The following is a 23,435-nucleotide window of genomic DNA, read 5'->3' on the forward strand; positions in this document are numbered from 1 at the left end:
GTGAACTAACGAGGACAATATTTAAAGAGTTGCCTAAAAAAAAGTCATGCAATACAAATAATTTCTAAAAAGGCAAATGTTTCATAAACTACTTTTCTCGTTACTTTACTAGTTCAACGAGAGGCAAATTCTCTAATCCCCTAAATGTTGTTCCTCTCATTGTTTAATTCTTAGGGGTTATTTGGTATAATGGTGGGATATCACATAGGATTAGTTATCCCACCTTCTATGGGGATAATTAATCTCGCCATTTTAGTATAAAAGTTATCTCGGAATTAGTTAATATCCCAAACTAAATATGGGATAAAGTTAATCCCAAATTTTATCCTGGGATTATTATTCTTATCCCATGTACCAAAACGACCCCTTAATGTCTAAGATAGTTGGCGCCTTCAAAATTCTCATTGGTTTTAAGTTTTATACGTTAACAATATAATATAATTTTTAATACTATTACATTACGAAATTTCAACTATACGTAAATATTTATAGTAATGTGAATTCTTGTCTTAGGCTTTTTTTTTTTTGGGGTGGGGGGGTGGGGGGGAGTACTAATTAACTTGCTATAACTAGTAAGTGTGTAAAATACACTGGCATATGTTGTCTAGTTTTGCAAATGTTGAAGGCTACTGATAGCTTCACACTCAAACCCAAATAGAATGGGCCTCTTTTAGAACTTCCGTACGGACCACTATTCTTCGGCCCAATAATGATTACCGAAAATGGACCAACACCAGTAGTGCCATTCTCGAAACTCTTCAATTCATCAATGGAGATTTCCTTCTGCACATGAAAATGCAGTCATAAGCCAAAAAAATTAGAAGGGAATTTGAAGGATGTTGAGAATTGCCCGCAGTCGGAGGATACTACTACATTATTATTGTTATTATTATTCCTCATTTCCAATGTGGCGTCAGAATCTCAGCTCTACCTTTAGCACAGGGGCACATCTCTCTTTTTCTCCACCAGAATCTCATTATTCACAAGGTTTTTACCACCCTTCTCTCTTACATGTTGATAGTTTCCATAGATATTTACTGACTTTCTAATATTCTAATCACAAAAATTGGTTCTTTTGTGTGTTTCTTTGAGAATAAAATCCACTGAAGTACAAACTATTTATACGTATACACACGTATCAATTCCAAACTAGTTGGGTTAACTATATGAATAATCTGCATACAAACTATTTTTATGTATACTCACATATGATAGATGGTTCGGGCACGTGCGGCGGTAAGGAGGTGTGAGCGGCTGGCTTTGACGGGTATGAGGAGAGGCAGGGGCGGCCTAAGAAGTATTGACCAGGCAGGACATGTCACAGCTTCAGATTTACGAGGACATGGCCCTTGATAGTAAAGTGTGAAGGTCGAGCATTAGGGTTAAAGGTTAGGAGATAGTTGGGTATTTTTCTACTTCGTTCTGGGTTTGAGACTAGTCTGATAGTGTTTTGTCTTGGACTGCTAGTGGTTCATGTTGTGTCCATACCACTTCCTCGTGTTCGTAGTACCGTGCCATTGTTACTGTTTGTTGTTATTGCTTTTTCTTCTATTTTCTGGTTCTTTCATTGCTGGTATTATCTTATTGGCTTCTGTTTCTGTTACTGATCTACTGTCTCTTTTCGTCTTCTTGATCCGAGTGTCATATCGGAAATAACCTCTTTACTTCTCCGGAGTAGTAATAAGGTCTGCGTACTATTGTTGGGTTGTTGTTGTTGTTTTACTCACATATGCGGTAAATTTTGTTGGTTTTTTAAATTTACAGATCTCTTCCATCCCTTTTTACTACTAATCTCACGAGTTTGATTCGAAAATATGAATAGGAAAGCTTGTCTTTTTTCCTTCCTTTTGGTAACTGACTATTTTTGTACTAAAATCTAAATTTTCTGCTTAAAGGTGACTTTCTCCTTCTTGCAGATTATCACAGGCTGTTATGTATTCTTGAAGGATGTAAGAAGTCACCAAATTTGAGAACTATAGCTGGTATACATGCTAATATTATTAAGCTTGGTTATGGAATGTATCCATCTCTTATTTCTTTGATGGTAGTGACATATGTGTCTTGTGATAAATTCATTCTTGCTCGTCAGCTGCTCGATGAAATTCCTACCAGTTATTTTGATGCCGTCTCTGCTAATTTAATGATTGCTAGTTTTATGAAGATGGGGGCAGTTGATGTTGCCAAGACGATATTTAATGAAGTTCCCCTCGGGGATTTGGTTACTTGGAACTCACTGATTGGAGGTTATGTCAAAAATGACATGTTTAAGGAAGCACTAAGTGTCTTCAGAAAGATGCTGAGGTCTAATGTTGAACCAGATGGATATAGTTTTGCGTCTGTTATTACTGCATGTGCAAGACTTGGAGCCATTGATCATGCTAAGTGGGTACACCACTTAATGATTGAGAAAAAGATTGAGCTAAATTACATTCTTTCTTCTGCTTTGATAGATATGTACTCGAAATGTGGTAGAATCGAGATAGCTAGAGGAATTTTTGATAGTGTTGATCACATGAATGTTTCTGTCTGGAATGCGCTGATTAATGGATTAGCAATCCATGGTCTTGCTTTAGACGCAATTGGGGTATTCTCACAGATGGGGCCAGAAAATGTTTCACCTGATAGTATTACTTTTATTGGACTTCTAACAGCATGTAGTCATTGTGGGTTGGTTGAAGAGGGTTGGAAGTATTTTGATCTTATGAAAAGTATGTATTTGATGGAACCGCAACTTGAGCATTATGGAGCAATGGTTGATCTGCTAGGCAGAGCTGGACTGCTTGATGAAGCTTATACAATGATCAAGGAAATGCCAATAGAACCTGATATAATCATATGGAGGACATTTCTCAGTGCTTGTAGAATTCACAAAAACTCTGAGATGGGTGAACTTGCTAGCACAAAAATATCTCATCTTGGCAGCGGAGATTATGTTTTACTGTCAAACATTTATTGTTCTACTAATAAATGGGATAATGCCGAGAAAGTTAGATATGTGATGAAACGGAAAGGTGTTCGAAAAAGTAGTGGGAAAAGTTGGGTTGAAGTGGGTAATGTTGTTCACCAGTTCAAGGCAGGTGATCGATCACACCCTGAAGCCGAACTAATATATAAAACTTTGAAGGAATTGATTCATCGAACCAAATTGGAAGGATTTAGTTCCACGACTGAGTTGGTTTTGATGGACATTTCTGACGAGGAAAAGGAGGAAAATTTGAGTTACCATAGTGAAAAATTGGCATTAGCCTATGGGATCTTAAAATCTAGTCCTGGAACTCGCATTCAAGTTTCAAAAAATCTTCGGACTTGTCTAGATTGCCATTCTTGGATGAAAGTGGTAGCAAAGGTGTTGAATAGGGAGATCATTGTGAGGGACAGAATCCGCTTTCATCACTTTGTAGATGGTTATTGTAGTTGTGGGGATTACTGGTAGTGATTCTTTGACGTAACAATTGAGTTTGGTAATTGATGTGACGTAGACAACTTATAGTGGATGTCTCAAAGCGTGTGCCTCTTATCTTGCCTGTTTCTAGCATCCTATCTGCTGTGTGCACTCTTTGTACTAGCACCACTTAGATGATGACATCCTGAAGTATTCGTTATGTAAAGGCTTAAAGCTCATCAGGTTACAATCAGTGCCAAAATGGCTTATTTCCATATGCTGCAGCTCCAAGCTTTGTTATAAGACATCCCTGTCTATGGAAGAACTCACTGAATATTACATCCAGGTGAGTTCTTAAGTTTATTTTCTGGTCTTTGAGGAATGAACACTCTCTTTCATGAATATCATGTCTCTACAGAATTGTTTGAATCTTTCTCTTTGGATGGAAACTGGATATATCTTGTTATTGTGTAATTGCTTAAATCTTTCTCTTTGGATGGAAACTGGATTAGATTGGCAACTTAGACAAATTGAATATGGAAAAAGTTAAATTACCTTGAGAAAATTGCAGTCTCGAGTTTGTTATCAAATAAAAAGTAGCCTTAAGTAATCAGTAGTTCACATAATTTATATATATAGTGGACGAAAAGCTTCATTGCAGGCAGTGCAGTACTCTTGACCTTATGAATTTCTTGGACGGGGGAGGATAGTGGCTTTTGTTGTTCCAGAGAAAACTTCCAGTAGATACATGAAAAAATCTACTTATGAAAAAAGGGCACATTCATGTAATCGTTTCTTCAAGAGAAGAAAGTTGCAAGACATGTGACTGTTGAATCTAATTTCCACCTGCAATTTTTTAGGTGTCAAGGGTAGTCAAACATTTTGGATTGTGACGTAAACTTCTGTAATAGCTTCTCTAATAGTCCAATCTTCTTAAGCTTCACTTTAGATTGCATTTAACCTTATACACACACACAAAAAAAAAAAAAAAAAAAAAAGCACAAAGCACACGATATATATATATATATATTTTTTTTTTGTGTGTGTGAGGGAGAGAGAGAGAGAGAGAGAGAACTAGGGTAAATTAATGGTAATATCAGTTATGCTTCATCTTATTGTATGTGAGAAGTCAAATATTTGTTATCTTTTTTTTTATGACTCATCCCACTCTATGGTAGCATGCGATAGGTAAAATTAATCTTCTTGGTATAAAAATGCTCCCAGGCACATTCTACGAGGCTAGAAAAGACTTTCTCTTTTCCGGCAATAACCAATAGTATTTCTGTCCTCCGGCGGCATCTCAGTTTTTTTCTGTCTTAATTAACAGTTGCTGTTTTTATGGGTCTAGACAGGATTTACTTTGCTCTGGGCTTTAAGTCCTACGATATCACCAGACTCATTTCAAGGGCTGAAGTCTGGTTTGAATGGGTGGAAAGGAGCCGCAATTTGATGCGTAGAACGACGTTCAGCAGGAAGACTATGGAGTGGTTGTGTTTCGTGCTACAAGAAGCGTCAAGAGATGCTGATCACTATGTAAGAAGATGGAAACTAAAGGAAGAACAATCAAACTTCTTCTGCGCAAGGAAAACCAACAAGTTTGGAAGATTTATAAGTATTGTTTGTACAGGGAGAAAGAAGATCTGTAATTATTATTCCAGAAATTACATTTAATGCAGGGTGGAAGGATATTGCATTTAAGATAAGTCGCTTCATAAATGAAAACAAAACATCTTTTATTACAAATGCTCCCAGAGTCTCAGATCCCAATTCTCCCTTGGCAGCTTCTGTAAGAACCAGTAAATGGCAAACTAGAGAATCCAATGCAGTCTTGATTAAAACCAGCAACAACAGAATCTTCTTATCTGGAGGAGATGCTATGGCTGAGAATGGACTGCTGGGAAGATGTGTGGTTGGAAATTTCAAGGAAGACCTGGACGAAAAGCCAACACTAGCGGATATCAGAAGATGGTCAGTGAGCACATGGAAAAACTCGTTCGGTGTTAACATTTACGAGATGGGGGGTTGTCACTTTCTCTTTGAATTTCCAACAAAATATATGGCGGAACAAATCTTGATAGGAGAGTGGAGATGGAAGCGAGCAAAATTTCATCTGGATTGGTGGTCACCGGTCGCCGGTTGTTGCTCAGACAATCAACAAAAAAAGGAGATCTGGATCAGAGCAATGGGTCTTCCTCTGCACTTCTGGACAGAAAAAGTTTTCAAAGCCATTGGAGACAAATGTGGAGGTTGGCTGGAAACAGAGGAAGAGACAAAGCTGAAGAACCATTTAAAATGGGCGAGAATTAAAGTTAAAGGAAATGGTGCAGATGTCCCGAAGGAAGTGACGATTGTAGAAAATGGGTTAATCTTTATCATACCCATCTGGTGTGAATCGCCGACGAGGGTTCTTCCTGGAGGTGAAGAAGATACAGGAAGGGTCAAAGACAACAAGGCAATAGAGCCCTATGTCTCAGAGGTTAGAAGGGGTAGTTGTGGTATAAAAGGGAGAGAGCACGTGGGCTCCTCAAAAGATGTGCCCAATGTGAAAGTAAAGGTGGATAAGGGGGAGGGGGCATCTGGCAGTAATAAGGGGGGAGTTAATAATAAGGGTTTAGGTATTGGGCCGACTAAGCAGCCCAAAACTCTTAGAGATAGGGCAAAACATAATGATCAGAAGGACTCAGTTTTATTTAATGAGGTGGGCTCAGTTTTATTTACTGAAGCCCAAATCTTTAATCAAGCCCAAGTCAATATTGGCACATCTGATATTTTGGATCCAGTTGCAATTGAAGTTGAAGCCATTAACTTTGCTATGTTGGAGTCTCCACGTAGTTCTGGAAACATCGACAACGAAATATGGGTAGATTCTCCTTCCCATTTTCAAGAACAAAATCAAATGGTGGTTCAGGAAGAAGTAGATAATTACGTAGATGCCATGACAAACACAGAAGGGGAAAATTCACAGATTGACTTTCCAGGGGACAATGGAGACATGCAGATGCTCATGCCTTCAGAGTCAAACAATTGGCCAATTGAGGAGGTAGAACCTTTGAAGATACAGCTTCAGGAGGAGGAAATAGAGGGGGAAATGGATGCATCTTTATGGGTCCATCAGAATGTGCTTAAATTGAGCAAACAATATGGGGCCAATTTCCATGGATGCGAGAAAGAGGCTCTGGCCTTATTCATGAAGATAGATAGTTGCAGACAAGCAAAAAGGCAAGCAGCAGAACCTTTGATTATGGCAACTCATAAAAAGAAAGGCACTCAAGAACTTAAAGGTTTAGTGTTTGATATGAAGTTCAAGAGCACTGGAGGAAGGAATAGGGGAAAAGAAGTTTCAATGGTGGATCAATGAAAGTAAAAATCATATCTTGGAATGTGAGGGGATTGAACTGCATTCAAAAAAGAAGGATTGTAAATAGTTTGGTTCAAAAGTGGAAAGCTGATGTTTTCTGTTTCCAGGAAACAAAAATTGAAGGGGACATAGAGGAGATTATCAAGCAACTGTGGGGAAATAGGGGTGTAAAGTATGGGCAATTGGAGGCTAGTGGAACTAGGGGGTATTCTAATGATGTGGGATAGCAAGATTTGGAAGGGGGAGGTGGTTACTACTGGATCCTACTCTATAACATGTAGATTTGAATCTCAAACTCAAAATTACATTTGGATTTCACTGGGGTTTATGCTCCAAATTGCAACAAAGAGAGACAAAAAGTTTGGTGGGAAATTGGAGCTGTGAGGGGTCTTTTCATTGGTCCTTGGGTGGTAGGAGGTGATTTTAACATAGTTAGATTCCCTTTTGAAAAAAGGAATTGCACAAGAAACACTAGAGCGATGACAGATTTCTCTGATTTTATTATCTGATTTTATTGAAGACATGGAACTAGTGGATCTTCAACTGATAGGGGGAGTTTATACATGGACTTGTGGGGACAATCACGAGATCTCATCCAGAATTGATAGGTTCCTTGTAACTGCAGAATGGAATGATTGTTTTACGAACATCAAACAAGAAATTTTACCCAAAATTTGCTCTGACCACACACCACTAGTGTTACAATGTGGTAAATGGGAACAAAAGAAATCATATTTTAAGTTTGAGAATTGGTGGTTAGAGACCGAAGGCTTCACTGATAGAGTTAGAAACTGGTGGACTTCTTTTATTTTTGAAGGCAGACCCGACTATATTCTTGCATGTAAGCTCAAAGCACTCAAAGGTAGATTGAAAGAATGGAGTCAAAGCAATTATGGCAATGTGGAGATAAGGAAAAACTTAATACTGCATCAAATATCCGAATTGGATGCAATCCAACAGCTAAGAGGTCTGAATGAAGAGCAAAAGATCAAAAGGGCAAATCTTTTCATGGAATTTGAAGAAAATGCTAAAAGGGAAGAAATAGCGTGGAGACAAAGATCCAGGACTCTATGGCTCAAGCAGGGTGACAGGAATACAAAATTTTTCCAAAGAATGGCCAACGCTCATAGAAGGAATAACAACATTGATCAGTTGTTGGTGGAAGGGGAGACTATTGAAGAACCAGAAGCTATCAAAAGGGAGATCACAAATTTCTACACCAAACTTTACTCTGAAACTGAAAACTGGAGACCCACTTGCAGTATGCATAATTGTTGTACTATCACTGAAGAAGAACAACAAGCATTGCAAAGTCCCTTTGATGAGAAAGAGATCTTTGAATGTTTAAAGCTATGTGCAATCGACAAAGCTCCCGGTCCAGATAGGTATTCAATGGTTTTTTTTATCAAGTATTGGGAGGTAGTTAAGTTAGCTGTTGTGGCTACTATCCAGAATTTTCACTCTCAAGAGATGTTTGAAAAAAGCTTCAATGCCACATGTAGCTTTGATTCCAAAAAAGAATGGTGCCAGGGAATTAAGGGACTTTAGACCTATTAGTTTAATCGGCAGCATCTATAAGATGATCTCCAAAATTCTCACTGAAAGACTTAAAAAGGTGATGCACAAACTAGTTGACTCGCATCAAATGGCATTCATCAGAGGCAGACAAATTACAGATGGCGTTTTGATAGCTAATGAATGCTTGGATTCTAGGTTAAAGGAGAAAAAACCTGGCATAATGTGTAAGTTAGATATTGAAAAGGCTTATGATCATGTAAATTGGGAATTTCTACTAGGGATCTTACAGAAAATGGGGTTCGGAAGGAAATGGATCAATTGGATGAAGTTCTGTATTAGCACTGTCAGGTTCTCAATTTTGATAAATGGATCTCCTGAAGGATTTTTCCCCTCCCAAAGAGGATTGAGACAAGGTAACCCTTTGTCTCCTTTTCTTTTTATACTAGCTATGGAAGGATTGAACAACATGCTGAAGAATGCTCATGGGAATGGCTGGATTAATGGTTTCAATGTGGCTAATATTCAAACAAACAGGCTGGAAATTACTCACCTTCAGTATGCAGATGATACCTTGATTTTTTGTGATGCAGAGGAGAGTCAATTAAGACATTTAAGGGTTATCCTGGTACTGTTTGAAGCTATATCTGGACTCCACATCAATTGGAGGAAAAGCCAAATATTTCCAGTAAATGAGGTACCTAGGATACAACTGTTGGTGGATATTTTGGGTGGGCAAGCTGGAACTACTCCAACCATTTACCTGGGTATGCCTCTGGGAGCAAAAAGCAAGTCCAAAGACATTTGGAATGATGTTTTGGAAAGGTGTGAGAAAAAGCTTGCAAGATGGAAATCCAATTATCTGTCTCTGGGAGGTAAATTGGTGCTCATCAATTGTGTTCTGGATGCACTTCCTACCTATATGATGTCTTTATTCCCCTTACCAGCAAGTGTAGAGAAGAGATTGGAAGTTTTGAGAAAACAATTTCTGTGCCAAGGAAACAAAGATAAAAAAGGGATCCATTTAGTTAAATGGAAGACCCTGACTATCAGTAAACAAGGAGGAGGACTGGGAGTTAGGAATTTAAGAAGGCAAAACAAAAGTCTATTGATGAAGTGGCTATGGAGGTTTTCAAAGGAGGAGCAAGCACTATGGAGCAAGGTGATTAGGGAAAAATATGAAAAGGAAGAATTTTGGATGACTAAAGGAGTTCATACTCCTTATGGAGTCTGTCTCTGGAGATCCATAAGGAATTTGTGGCCAAACTTGAAAGATAAGCTGAGTCTTATTGTGAAAGATGAAAAGAAAGCATTATTTTGGGAGGACAATTGGTTGGGAATTGGAAGTCTAAAACAACTATATCCTAACATCTATACTTTGAATCAACAACATGGGGTTACAATGAAGGAACTATGGTCTACACAGGGTTGGAATCTGACATTCAGAAGATTCCTACAGGATTGGGAGGTGCCTAGAATGATTGAGTTTTATAGAACACTAGAACAATGTAGTGGACTACAGGAGGGTGAAGATACACTCAGATGGCAAAAACATAGTAATGGGATGTATTCAGTCAGCTCAGCATACAAAGATTTGAACCGGGAAGGATCTCAACTCAGTTTATGGCCTTGGAAACACATATGGAAAGTAAAAGTACCTTATAAAGTGGCATGTTTCACCTGGTTGGTAATTAGGGAGTCTGTCCTCACTCGGGATAATCTAAGGAAGAGGGGTATACCAATTGTTTCAAGATGTTATTTGTGTGGGAATGATGCTGAGACAATCAGCCATCTGTTTCTTTATTGTAGAGTGACCAGCCAATTATGGGATCTGTTCATTAATCTCAGAGGTGCTAGATGGGTAATGCCAGGGAGAACCTCTGAGCTTTTATTATGCTGGAACACAGAGATAGAGTTTACCACAGACAAAAACAGATGGAAAATTGTCCCAGCAACTATTTGGTGGACAATTTGGAAAGAAAGGAACCTGAGATGCTTTGAAGATACAACCAACTCTCTACAAAAGATTAAGATGAAGTGTATTCTTCTTTTTTGCTTTTGGTGTAAATCAGAATATGTAGAGGATCCTGATTCAATCCTAGATGTTTTGAGTTCCTTGTAAGAAGAACAAGGACTATATTTTTGCTTTTCCATATTGTAATTGCCTATTTTGGCTTCCAGCACAAAATTTGTGCTGAAGTGTTTTTTAATAGACTGGATACTTTACCTTCTCAAAAAAAAAAAAAATTGTTATCTTTTGTCAAAGATATTGTATGAACCCCACCCTCATCCCATTAAAAGGGGAAAAAGAGAAAAGCATAAACAATATTTTCCTTTACTTTAATTGATTATCAGAGAATTTATTGCATTTGTTTACAGAATGCAAGTTTTCCGATGATGCAGTGAAGGCGTTGTAAGTTTCTCAGATAAAAGATGGTTCTGCATTGCTGGACATGTTTGTGGTAGTTCTCTTCTTTTACATTGGAAATCAAATTCCGGAAGTATATGATCAAACTCCCTACCAATTCAAGTATTTAATAGGCAATATAATTACAATTGCCCTGCCTCTTTCTATTGAATACCATAGGACTACTGTTGAATTGTGTGAATGCCGCATTTGAAAGTTTAAACTAATAGAAAGGAAATACTTTAATTTATTTATTTCAGGTTTACTGCATGTCATCTCATGTGCTGCTGTGATTCTTTTTCTTGAGCTATGCACATGGAAATATTTTCTGTGTTGGGTGGTGATGGAACTTGAAGCCAAGACCTGTGTGTAGTACGATTAATGTTTTATTATATGAACTGCCTTATCTAAAGATTTAAACTGTTAGAATGGGGACATTTTTGTATATTAATTTAGGTGTATAACAACTAAAAAGATGTTTCTCTGGTGAATTTTCACTATAACGCGTTGTTAGTATAAAGTGGTACTGTTTGGCTTACTTAAAGAATACTCATTAATCAGGTCAAGAAGTTGCCCAAATCTCTATGTGCTAATTTAACCTTAGACTTTTGCCCTTCACCTGTACAAGAGAAGGCTCTGAGGGTGAGCATGGAATTAGAGATGTTGCAGGCTAAAGGAAACACACACAAAATGCTAGGAGGTAGCTGCTTTTAAGGTTCTCTTGCTTCTGCAGCCACTGGGCTCATGCTCAATGCAGTTTCTCTTCAAGTATGCTCAACTTTAACTGTAGTAGTATGACTATATTTGCAAGTAACTCATCTATGGAAATGTCATGAGCTATACAGTGGGTGTATCTTACCTCAACAGAATAGCCAAAAAAAAATAAAAAGGTAATGCATTTAACCGCTGCAAAATATAAAAACGATTTGATTGAACTCAGTTATAACTCTTTTCCACTTGTTGCAGAATTGAGATCAAGAGCTCAGTGCCCTATCCGCCTTTTAGTGAATGAGCGCATCCACCGAAGATGGCAGCTATCCAGTTTGTCTTGTCAAAATGTTTGATGGAGTGGAAGTTGAAAACATCAAAAGAAAGCCAATGAACTAGAAGATCAGGTGGACAACAATACATACTTTTTATGTAGAAGCTGAATATTTAAAAACGCATATAAATGTAGAATGTATATTTGCAATATTGTTCCTCATAGCTATTTTTTCCCCCTCACAGCTATTAGAAGAGAGCATTGTCAACTCGATCAGGTTGAAACTTCTCGAGTGAGCTAAAGGCATAGTGCAATTACTTGCTTAGGCGTCCTGTATAGGAACTAATGGCATTTTGCCTCCATAAGCCTCCGGAAGCTGGCTTTCATCGATATCTTGAAGTAAGGTTGCTCTAAGTCGTTTGCTTTCCACAAACATGATCTGTGAATATGGAAATTAGTTTGGTGAAGATGATGTGATACAAGTTATAGTCAACAGTCATGCGCATGACTGAGCTCTAGCATTGGTTTATCTACCTTTTATGCAAAATAGAAAGATTAGAACCTCACTTTTTTCTTGGTGTTATTGTCTATGAAAGGATACAACATCTTCCATAATGTGCAAAATAAGTAGGGGGCATTAACAAGAAGTACTTTTCCGAGTCTTTCTGGGTAACAATCCTGCAAAATGGATGTCTTTTAGATTAAGGACTAGAATAGGGTAAGCTTCTATTCCTAGGAAAGAATGAAGTTAACTAAACCTGTACGATAGATAGAGCCGCAAGATAGGCACGAACATCACTGTTTGAGTAGCCAAAACCTTGGAGATCTCCGATTATCACGAACTTCTCTCTTCCTGGTGAGGTCCTGATTCATCAATAAAACCCCATTATTTATGATGTGTTTTTTCATTCTCAATAACTATTCCACTCTTTTTGAATAGTAATATTCTAGTACTCAATAATTTGTTTTTTGGAAAACAGGTCTTCCATGGTGGAGTTCAGTGGCGGAGCCACATACACCAAAGGGGTGTCAACCGACACCCTTCGCCAGAAAATTACACTGTATAGCTCGGTAATTTGTTTTTAAAATATATACTATATAATGACACCCCTTGACTTCTTGGTTAGTTTATTTCTTTATATTTTGACTCCCCTTAATGAAAATCCTGGCTCCGCCATTGGTGGAGTTTGTTGCTGATGTTTTCAACTGATTTTGGAAAGGAAAAAGGAAAGAAACAAAGCTACTAGTATTGTTTAAATTACTGTACCTTGCGCACAGTTTGTCTAGAGCGAAGACTATAAAACCTGAGGAATCAAAGAAAAACTTTGAGTGTGAGAAATTGACTGGTTCAAAAGCCATCTTCACTGACCACGAGGCAGTAGGCCAAGTGAAATTAGATAAAAAGGTACAAGGAAAGTCGTACGTTTGAACTCTTCAACACCTCCTATTTTATTTTGAATATGCCTGCCACCAAAAACTACAGCAATAGGACGTCCTTGTTTGTCTACGCCTTGCATGAACATCTTGTTCTGTGCTATCTCGTTTGGTATCTCACACACTGAAATGGATCCTTTTGGTACAAAGCTTTGCCTCCATTTAAGGTATTTCAAGAACATTGCTGATGCTTTTTCTACGTCAAGATCTCGAGCTCGAAGAAACCTTCTTAATGCATATTCATCTACTTCCTGGAAACAAGCAACAAAATCCTTTTAGTTTTGATAAAAAGTCTTGATCTTTTTCTCCAATAGGAAAAAAGAAAGCTAACAAGGATAGTAGAAAGAGAGAGAAATGCTGCAATGCTGCGGGAAATAGTATAGTAATACCTTGGAAGAAGGATCTTTCTTTTCAACAACAGCTCTCATCAGTTCAATTTTGTAATTCTCTTGTTCAGTAATTGTGTCGTTGCATTGCACTTGAATCTCTTCTTTTACTATTGATTCCTGCTTCAGTCTGTGTTCAGAAAGAATTACATCATTGTTTGGCTCCATTGCTGTTGCTTTTGCCTTCCCCTCCATCAGTTTCTTCCTTGCACTTGTAATTAGTGGGAGAAAAGGAATGGAAAGCAGAAGATTTAACCCCCACTTTCAAGGTAACTAATTTCCTCTTATAGCCAAGTTCAAGAAAGAAAATAAGAGGAAGATGGGGATGTTAGAAAAATCAAGTCTTTGAAAGAAATGTAATAAAAGCAATTGACCGTGATAGGTGTATTTGACTGACTGATGAGTTGAAATTGAGAGGAAGACTAGATATAAATTAACTTGACTGACTAGTGAGAAAACAAAAACTTACACTAAATAAAATGGGTGAAAACCATGAGAGACTGAGTCATTTTGTCGTCATTTTGTCTAAATCGTGTTAGACAGTTATTGAATATTGGTGTTGCTCGAAGGTCAGCGGTACCAAGTGAAATAGTCGAAATGCATACAAACTGAATCGGACTGGACAACATCATTATAAGAAAAGATGACATATCAAAGACCACTTTTAACCAAAAAAGAAATTGTGGTGTAGATCGCTCTAGCATTCAAGCTGGTATACACATCAAACACGATCACGCCGTATAAAATCATAAATGCAGCGTTCATTGCTTCCCAAAAAATAAATAATAAAAACATAAATGAAATGTTGTGTAGGATTTGATGGTTTCACCATTTGGTTACAGATTTCTGGGAGTTGAGCTACTTATCTTCCTCATTAATTGATAGGTGGCTAATGGTGACTTCATGGACCCCTAAGCATTTATTGTATATATAATCAGCATCATTTATTATAGTGGTTCCCTTCCAGTTTTCCATTAAAGTTTTTCTTTGGAGTATAATAGTATATATATTTGTATATAATCTATCAGTAAGATAAAATAAGTATATTGAAGTATAGTTACATACGGATTTAGGGGCGGAAGGAAAAATTACTTTGTATATATATAAGGCAAAATTTATTTTTTATCTCTATATATTATGTTTTGAATTCCCTTAACACAATCCAAAATCACAGTTTAGTGGTTGAGGATTAGGTGTATCACAATTATGTTTCTTGTAGTTTCAAACAATAGATTTCTCTCTCTTATTTCACTTTACTTGTAGCAATTCTATGTCGGCAAATTAAGAAAATATAGGGCAAAATAACCAATTTACTAGTACTCTTTTAAGTAGTTATATCCGCATTCTCTTATCTATATCTATATTTATTTATTTATCTATACTATATTAAAAGCACGAAGGCCCTTAGTGAAATGTCGTTCGTCTTTTTTACCCTTTTAAAATAGAGTTCTCATTGGACAAAATAGTCATTCAATTAATTTTTCTAATATTTAGGAGTAGCATTTAATAAATTTTCTACTAATTAGGAATAGTCATTTAATTATTTTCCTTATAACTATTTTTTTAAATCTTCCTTATTTGAATTAAGTAAGAAGTTTTAATATTTAAAATTATAAGGAGTTTAAAGTTCGTTACAAAGAGAAGAAAAAACAAAATAGTCTCAACTCATCAACTAAGCTATATACTAACTATTAAAAGTATAAGGAAAGTTTTTTTTTCCTACGAGGAAACTCCACAACAATTTTCGTATCATTTGTCCTTTGTATTTTAATCAAAATTTCAAACAGTAAATATTTATTTAAAAGCTTGGTTATTAAATTGTATATTTTTTCTATTTTTAAAATTTAGTGTCTATCATTAATTTTCGGAATAGTAATCATTGCTGAAAAAAGATAGTAAGCATCTGTTTGTAACAGGAAATTGATAATCATTTATTGGAAAGCAAGCAGAGAAAAACTAGAATATCAATAAAAAAAATAAAAATTATTTGACTATTGGTTTCAAGAGTTATCAAAGAGGACATAAAAGACAAACTAAGAAACGAAAAATAGATATGGCATTTATTTATATTGCCACACCAGATTATGAATAAGTTGAAGGCAACGAAAGTTTTACTGAGGTAAGTCACCAACACTGATAATAATAAATATGAATATATTTAGACAAAAAAAACTAATATATTAATCATGACCACAAAGAAGAAAAAATAAAGAATTTATTACATCAAAAACAGTATTTATAAAAATAAAAATAAATTGGTTAAGGTAAAATCAAATAGTTTGTTATATACATATCGATTTTGAAGAAAAACACACAATCATATTATTTGAGAAATGTTGTACTTTAAGGTAAAATTTCATGCTTCTTTCTCAATGCATTTACCCCCAAAACAAAAGTGGGATGAACCAAAATAAAAAAATTAATAGCTCAAACAGCCAATTTTAAGTCACACAGCGTTTTTACTCTTCAATCATATAACATTATGTGTGAAAAATATAAACTCATTTTAATAGATATTATTAGGTATAATTTCTTCAATTTTTCAGCATAACCATACTCATTAATTAAACTATCACATCTTAAAAATTCTTATGATAAGACACTTAACGTAATACATCAAGTTCGAGTACCTAATTTTAGAGTAGATGAAGAGATTATTGTTACAATCTTCTATAAATTAATTTCTTTACCTCAAGTATATTCTACTAATTAATCTAAAAAAATATATAATCGCACAACTATGGTAAGTTGGAGGCAAATCCAAAAATCACAAGGAATTAAATTCTCTAGCTCTCGGCTTTTTGCCACTACCCTCCATCCTCATACTAAAGTAAAACCTTACAAGAAGAAAAATGAATATTAATCAAATTTTTAATCGAACCCTACATCAATTAGGACTCTTTCATAACCATCATGGGTTTGATAAGCTTGAATTGTCCTCAAACTCAATAATTTCTCTTACAGGCTTGCAATATTAGAGCTTGCCTTTTCAAATTATTTTCTTAGAGAAGCGTAAAAGTTATATAAGAGTTGAAATATTATTGTAAATAACATAGAATATACATCAACACCTTATGCTTCTCTCTGGCAGTTTATTCAGCACATATGGAAAAGTTATAAATACGGCATTTGGTGATTTATATATGGCGTAAATTTTTTCTTTTATCGAGTTAACTAAATAGAATTGGCATACATTATTTCAGGAACTTATACTATATTATAATTTATATTTAGTAGCTAAAACATATTATTTAATAATATTTGTGTAATTTTTAAAATTTTGTACTCACTGATAGTAGGGTACACGCGCAACGCGCGTACCCTAAGACTAGTACTATATTAAAAGCACTAAGCCACTTAACGAAATGTCGTTCGCCTTTTTTACCCTTTAAAAATAGATTTTACATTAAATATAATCGTAATTTAAGTTATCTTCCTAATACATAGGATATTAAAATCAACTAAAATTTTGGTTATTAAGTCTTTCCTTATTTGAAATATGTAGAAATTTTTAATATTTAGGACTTTCAAATTCATTAAAATTTACCTTATATAAATTTTTTCTTATTTAAATTATGTAACAAAACTATAATTCCTTACATCTTTTTGTTTTAATGTGTAATGTCCTACGTGCCTAATCTAATTTCAAATTAGACTTACCACATGTATTTGTTTGTGGTAAAATACATTATTGTTTTGTGAGAAATCATAATTGTCGAAATACAAAACTTTAGCTTGTTTTCATTAAAAAGGTCGATTCACACAAATAGTATCACATCAGTTAATGTAATGTTATGTTTAGGATTCTTTTATCTAGCTAAATTGTCCTAGAAGGACAATTCCTTAATCTAACTTTAAAACTAAAATCATGTAAAAATAAGGAGGTCTTGAACATTATATATAAAAAGAAGAGAATATTTCATATTCTTCATCATAAACTTTTTGACAGTGTCACTAAATAGTGTCACTTACAAGGAGGTAAACTTGCTTGTGGTTCAAGGTAAATTTTCTAACCTTCAAGATATTCTTGAAGTTATGCAATAATAGACGGTGGTGTATTCTTCACACATAATTGCAAATTAAAAAGCTATCAGTTGTGATTTTTTGTTAACAATTTCTCTCGTACGATTATCAATTTAAAATTTAATTATTTATAATTTTTGTGTTGGTCGTTAGGGTTATGTATTTCGTAACAGAAAATTGATTAGGCATTATAATTGATCATACCAACTAAAAATCTTATTAATTCAAGATAATGTTTACACTATGTTTTATATTTAGATTACTAATTGTTATGTCAGCTCAAGTTCCTCATATTTCGTAGGAAAAAAGTAAATCCGACTTTTAATTGAATGTATTATATATATATTACATGATTTTAAATTGTGTTATTTAAGAATTAAATATTAGAAATTATTGTCATTGCATCAGGTCAGAATTTTATTAGTTTCATTAATTCTGGTAAATAATTCTCCTTGTCTCATAAAAAATAATCATTGTAGAATTTTTTTTGGTACTAATTCACATTCTTCATCGTAAATATTTTAAGGAAGTTTAGTTTTAAAAGATGGTACGTGATTTTTCTATCTCACTTTATCTTTTCCTTCTATTAATTTTAGTTCTTAAGAAATTACGAAGTTCATCAAATTAGGAATTTTATTTTAAAGGTGTGCATTGAGTTTTTCCTATTGAGTTAGATAAATAAGACCACCAATTATTATTATTATTATTAGGAATTTATACTTTCAAACACATTAGTATTAAATATAATATTTATGTTAATTTTTAAAGTTTAATACTCATTAATATGGGGTATACGCGCAACGCACGTACCCCGAGAGTAGTTTAATCAAAAACTAGTACGGGATTTAATGTTTTTTCATTTATGTATATGTATCAGATCTCTCTTACCCCTTTTTTTCCTACAAAAAACGAGTCATTGTTGCAAGACGATAGCTTTAACTTCCCAAATAATGCTCAGCTATGAATAAACCGAAACGGCCTCGCGAAGCCTGTCACTAGAATTCCAACAACAAAGTCAAACTTTGCTAGTTATGGGTTTAAAGTATTTTAGAATTATGTTTTGATGATCTAACAAATTTATTGTTAAGAACCAGATAAAGGACCTGATGTACACTTGGTATATATCTCTATCAACGGACTCAAGCTAATGTGTGATGTATGACTTCAAACAGAAAAGAATCACCTCAAGAACCTGATCCCTTTGAGTTTCCCTGACAGCAGTACGAAGTCAACTCTACAACTGAAAAGTGACTGCCTGCACTGTAAATGCTACAGTACAGAAACAGTACATCAGTCACTTCCCATTGGGAAGGGTTTTTTACCAACCAAGTGTTTACATCATCTAAGTGATGTCATTCAAAGGATATTAACAAGAAGCATTACAACAAAACATCACTTGAACACTTGTGATATTCACCAAAGCATTCAAGATCTGATTATCCAGCATTGAAGTCACAAGTGCATCAAGAACAAAGTGCAACACTACTACGGACCAATTCCATAACAAGTTTTTTGTATGTCCTTAGTTGAGTTGTATCTTTGTATTTGCTATTTATTTTAATTCCTACTTTGCTTATCTAGAAGCTTAAATTAGGAACCTCAAAAATCACAAGCCCGTAGAGCTTGTGTCGTGACTAGAGTTAGTCATGAGTTGAAGTCTTTGTAATAGGTGTATTGCAAAGTGGCTTGTAATAGGTGTATTGCAAGTTAGTGAGGGATTAAGAGTTTAATTCCTAGGTTGCAATAGGTTGTAATCTAAAGATTGCTCAGTAGTGAAGTTGAAATCCTACCAGTATAGGTCGTGATTTTTTATCCCCTTGAGCAGGGATTTTTTCACGTAAAAATCTCTTGTGTCATTTATTTATTGGTTCATTAGCTATTTCTGTGAGAACTGGTATAGGACCAGGTCTCTATACAGTTTGGTGAACTCATACATTTTATCAATTGGCATCAGAGAAGGTTCTTTCTAAAAGGTTAACACCTAGAGAGGATCCTCACCATGGCTGCTCCACCAAACTTCGAGGAAGGACAATCAACTTACAGGCCCCCAAGATTCAACGGCCAATACTATGGGTGGTGGAAGACTCGAATGCATGACTTCATAATGGCAGAAGACTTCGAGTTATGGGATGTTATTTGTGATGGTCCATATGTCCAAACAAAGAAGGTAGGAGAACCTGCTGTAATGGTGCCGAAAACCAGGAAGGAGTACAATGACGCTGACAGAAAAGCTGCAGAGAAGAACTTTCGCGCCAAAAAAATTTTGGTGTGTGGTATAGGACCTGGTGAATATAACAGGATTTCAGCATATCAATCTGCCAAGGAGATATGGGAAGCTTTACAAACGGCACATGAAGGAACTACTCAAGTAAAGCAGTCCAAGATCGATATGCTCACCACTGAGTATGAGCTCTTTAGAATGAAGGATGATGAATCCATTCAAGACATGCATACTCGATTCACTTCCATTATAAATGAGCTACACTCTCTTGGAGAAATCATTCCTAGGAACAAGCTCGTGAGGAAAGTTCTTAGAGTTTTACCCAGCTCCTGGGAAAGTAAGGTGAATGTTATCACTGAAGCCAAGGATCTACAAACATTGACTATGGACAAGCTAGTTGGGAATCTGAAAACCTACGAGATGAAGAGAAAGAAGGACAGTGAAAGAAGAGAACCAAAGAAGGAGAAGAACCAGGTACTCAAAGCTAGAAACAATGATTCGAGTGAGTAGGATAGTGACATGGCATACCTTACCAGAAGGTTTCAGAAAATGGTTCGAAGAAATGGAGGTATACCAAAGAGAGGCAGTTCCAACGAACCAAAGAATTATGACCTCTGTCATAAGTGTGGAAAGCCAGGGCATTTCATCAAGGACTGTCCTCTTCTGAAGCAAGAGCATTTCAAGCACAACTCTGATAAAGCAGCCAAGAGGAACCCGGTTCCTGAAAAATGCTTCAAAAGGAAAAATGTAGCTGACAATGTTGTGAAGCAAGCTCTTGCAGCATGGGGAGACTCCTCCAGTAAATCAGAAGAAGAAAATGATGCAGGTGATAGTTCCATGATGGCAGTTGAAAATGAAGCAAATGAATATGCCTCAATATTTGCTTTGATGGCTCAGTCAGACGATGATGAAGATGATGGCAATGATGAGGTAAACTTTAGGGATGTTCAGAGAAATTTGAAATCCTACTCTCCCAAGAAACTCATGTCATTAGCTAATGTCTTGATTGATGCATATCATAGTCTTGTGAGTGATAACGATGCCTTGACCATAGAGTTAGGAGATGCTGAGAAGACTAGAGATGAATTAGTGGTTTGTGTAGTTGACCTGAAGGAAACTATAGAAAATCTAAAAAATGAGAAGGAGGTTCTAACAGAAAAAATTGCTAGTGTAGAACATGAAAGAAATGATTTAATGGTAGTTGTAGTTGACTTGAAAGAAATCACAGAGAACTTTAGTAAAGAAAAGAATGCCTTAGTGAAGAAAGTTGCCATTACTGAGCAATAAAGAGATGATCTCTTAGTGGTAATCGTAGACCTAGAGGAAACAATTGAGGGACTTAAAGCAGAATGTAGGCCTGGAAATTCTGAGAAAGGGAAGGAAGTAGCTAGTGAGGCACATATTAAACTTGAAAACGAGCTGAATAATGTGAAAACTAGTCTGTGTGCTGAGTTTGAGAAAAATAGGCAGCTTCAAGCAGAATTAGAGAAAGTAAAAAAATGATCTTGAGAAATCTCTTAAGTGGACCTGGTCCTCATATGCTATTACTGCCATGTACTTTAATAATGGTGGAAACAGGCAGGGAATAGGGTTCCAAAAGGAGAAAGTTTCCTATAACCCTCATAGCAAGTACGTCATTGTACCTGATAACTGGCTTTGTATCCACTGTGGGAACAATGGGCATTTCAAAGATAATTGCCAAGCCAGAGTCCAGTCTGTTCAGAAAAACAAAGTTTTTGCTGAAAAAGTAACTACTGGAAGAGGACCAGGTGCCACTCACAAAAAACGCATATTGCCTGCATGGACTAGAAGAGCTCTCAATCATCCCTTTTCTCATTACAAGGGACCCAAACTTGTTTGGGTTCCTAAATCTAACCTTTGATTTATCTGTGCAGAAAACAGTGAAAGGAAGCAGTCAACAATGGATTATGGACAGTGGATGCTCTAAGCATATGACTGGGAATACCATGGACTTTCTTTCACCAAAAGCCCTGCAAGGAGGGAATGTATCCTTTGAAAATGGGAAAAAGGGGTACATTCTTGGTGTTGGAAAAATTGGAAAGTCTCTCTCACACTCAATTGAGAACGTGTACTATGTAAATAGTCTGAAGTATAGTCTCTTGAGTGTTTCTCAAATCTGTGATAAAGGAAACAAGGTGGAGTTCTTGTCAAAGGTGTGCACAGTTACTAATCTAGTAACTGGTGAAGTGGTACTAGTGGCCAAAAGATACAAGAACATCTACGTTGCTGATTTCGAGTCCCTATAAAGTGGTGATATGAGTTGCTTGAAAGCAGTTGATGATGATGCAGAGTTATGGCACAGAAGGCTGGGACATGCAAACTTCTCTCTTCTGAACAAGCTGATACAGAAGGACCTAGTTCGTGGATTGCCAAATTCAAAATTCAAGGAGCACAGAGTGTGTGATGCATGTGCTAGAGAAAAGCATGTGAAATCCTCATTCAAGCCAAAGAAGGATGTCAGCACATCAAAGCCACTTGAAGTCCTTCATATGGATCTATGTGGTCCTATGAGAGTGCCAAGCAGAGGAGGAAAAAGATATATTTTTATGATAGTAGATGACTACTCAAGATTCACTTGGACACTGTTTCTCAGAACCAAGGATGAGACCTTCGGAGTGTTTGTAGCCTTTGTCAAGAAAATCCAAGTGAAAATGGAATCAAAAGTGGCTTGCATCAGATCCGATCATGAAACAGAATTTGACAATACCAAGTTTGATGAATTCTGCAGTGAAAATGGCATCACTCACAACTTCTCAGCTCCAAGAACTCCACAGCAAAATGGAGATGTAGAAAGGAAGAACAGAACCCTTGAAGATATGGCTAGAACAATGCTTATTGATAGTGGAATAGCCAAAAACTTCTGGGCAGAAGCCATAAATACAGCCTGCTACTTGGTGAACAGGTACATGATCAGATCCTTCTTGAACAAAACTCCCTATGAACTGCTAAATGGAAGGAAGCCCAAGCTGACTCGCCTAAGAACGTTTGGGTGCAAATGCTATGTTCTCAACAATGGAAAGAATCAGCTTGGAAAATTTGACGCCAAAAATGATGAAGGAATTTTTCTTGGGTATTTCTCTCAAAGCAAAGCTTACAAGGTTTATAATAAAAGGACTCAGTGTGTGGAAGAAAGTGTTCATGTAATCTTCAACAAGACACTTCCATCTGGTGAGAAAAGCAATAAGGATGATCAAGACAGTGAGCCACTGCTGGTTCTAGGAGAGATCACCGAATGGCAAATGGAAAGGCAGATATGATGAGTCAAATGAAGGAGGCAAATGAAGACAATGCAACCTCTTCCTCTCCAACTCAAGAGGAACTAGGTACACACATCACAACCACTGAAGCTGAAGAAAGAGTAGCTGATGCAGTTCAAAGTACCCCACAGGCAGCAGAAAGAGGAATTCAAGGGAACCATTCATGATTACCTAGTTCCTCCACTAATGAGATTCAGGTTCCAAATTGAAAACACAAAAGCTCTCATCCTCTCGATAATATAATAACCCCCATTGATTCTGGAGTCCAAACCAGATCAAAAGCCAGAAATTCACTTGCCTTCTCAGCCTTCCTCTCCTAAATAGAACCCAAAAATATTAAGGAAGACTTGAAGGATGCAGACTGGATCACAGCTATGCAGGAGGAGATGCATCAATTTGAAAGGAACAAAATATGGCACCTGGTACCTAGACCCTCAGATAGAACCATC

General features: G+C 36.1%; 2 protein-coding genes across 8 annotated transcripts; one reads left to right on the top strand and one right to left on the bottom strand.

The window, feature by feature from the left end:
* Positions 1–738: 738 nt before the first annotated feature.
* LOC107807822 (pentatricopeptide repeat-containing protein At5g50990) lies at positions 739–12,902 on the top strand. 6 transcript variants are annotated; one of them, XM_016632261.2, is made up of 5 exons: positions 739–987; positions 1,917–3,728; positions 10,635–11,552; positions 11,629–11,777; positions 12,625–12,902. In XM_016632261.2, exons 1-2 carry the CDS (start codon positions 837–839, stop codon positions 3,431–3,433), a joined length of 1,668 nt encoding a protein of 555 aa, XP_016487747.2. In that variant the 5' UTR covers positions 739–836; the 3' UTR covers positions 3,434–3,728; positions 10,635–11,552; positions 11,629–11,777; positions 12,625–12,902. The 6 variants fall into 6 exon arrangements, with proteins under 6 accessions (XP_016487747.2, XP_016487742.2, XP_016487743.2 ...); XM_016632256.2 differs by having other exon boundaries at positions 11,224–11,552; XM_075243539.1 differs by lacking the exons at positions 11,629–11,777; positions 12,625–12,902 and adding an exon at positions 1,216–1,388 and having other exon boundaries at positions 848–987; positions 11,224–11,551.
* LOC107807823 (uncharacterized) lies at positions 11,738–14,065 on the bottom strand. 2 transcript variants are annotated; one of them, XM_016632264.2, is made up of 6 exons: positions 13,468–14,065; positions 13,068–13,329; positions 12,912–12,948; positions 12,403–12,508; positions 12,212–12,322; positions 11,738–12,083 (listed from the first exon to the last, which is right to left on the bottom strand). In XM_016632264.2, the coding sequence occupies exons 1-6, from the start codon at positions 13,657–13,659 to the stop codon at positions 11,967–11,969; spliced, it is 825 nt and encodes a 274-aa protein (XP_016487750.1). In that variant the 5' UTR covers positions 13,660–14,065; the 3' UTR covers positions 11,738–11,966. The 2 variants fall into 2 exon arrangements, with proteins under 2 accessions (XP_016487750.1, XP_016487751.1); XM_016632265.2 differs by having other exon boundaries at positions 11,817–12,083; positions 12,179–12,322; positions 13,468–14,064.
* Positions 14,066–23,435: the final 9,370 nt, after the last annotated feature.

Source organism: Nicotiana tabacum, chromosome 22 (genome assembly GCF_000715075.1).
Source record: "Nicotiana tabacum cultivar K326 chromosome 22, ASM71507v2, whole genome shotgun sequence".
NCBI classification, from domain to species: domain Eukaryota; kingdom Viridiplantae; phylum Streptophyta; class Magnoliopsida; order Solanales; family Solanaceae; genus Nicotiana; species Nicotiana tabacum.

What these genes read in the sequence shown, in the direction of transcription:
- LOC107807823 (XM_016632264.2), bottom strand. Translation starts at nt 13,659, where the DNA reads ATGGAGGGGAAGGCAAAAGCAACAGCAATGGAGCCAAACAATGATGTA. An exon ending in CGGCTCTATCTATCGTACAG is followed by an intron (nt 12,323 to 12,402) that starts GTTTAGTTAACT and finishes TCCATTTTGCAG; the next exon opens with GATTGTTACCCAGAAAGACT. An exon ending in ACAATAACACCAAGAAAAAA is followed by an intron (nt 12,084 to 12,211) that starts GTGAGGTTCTAA and finishes CCATATTCACAG; the next exon opens with ATCATGTTTGTGGAAAGCAA.
- LOC107807822 (XM_016632261.2), top strand. Translation starts at nt 837, where the DNA reads ATGTTGAGAATTGCCCGCAGTCGGAGGATACTACTACATTATTATTGT. An exon ending in AGAATCTCATTATTCACAAG is followed by an intron (nt 988 to 1,916) that starts GTTTTTACCACC and finishes TCCTTCTTGCAG; the next exon opens with ATTATCACAGGCTGTTATGT.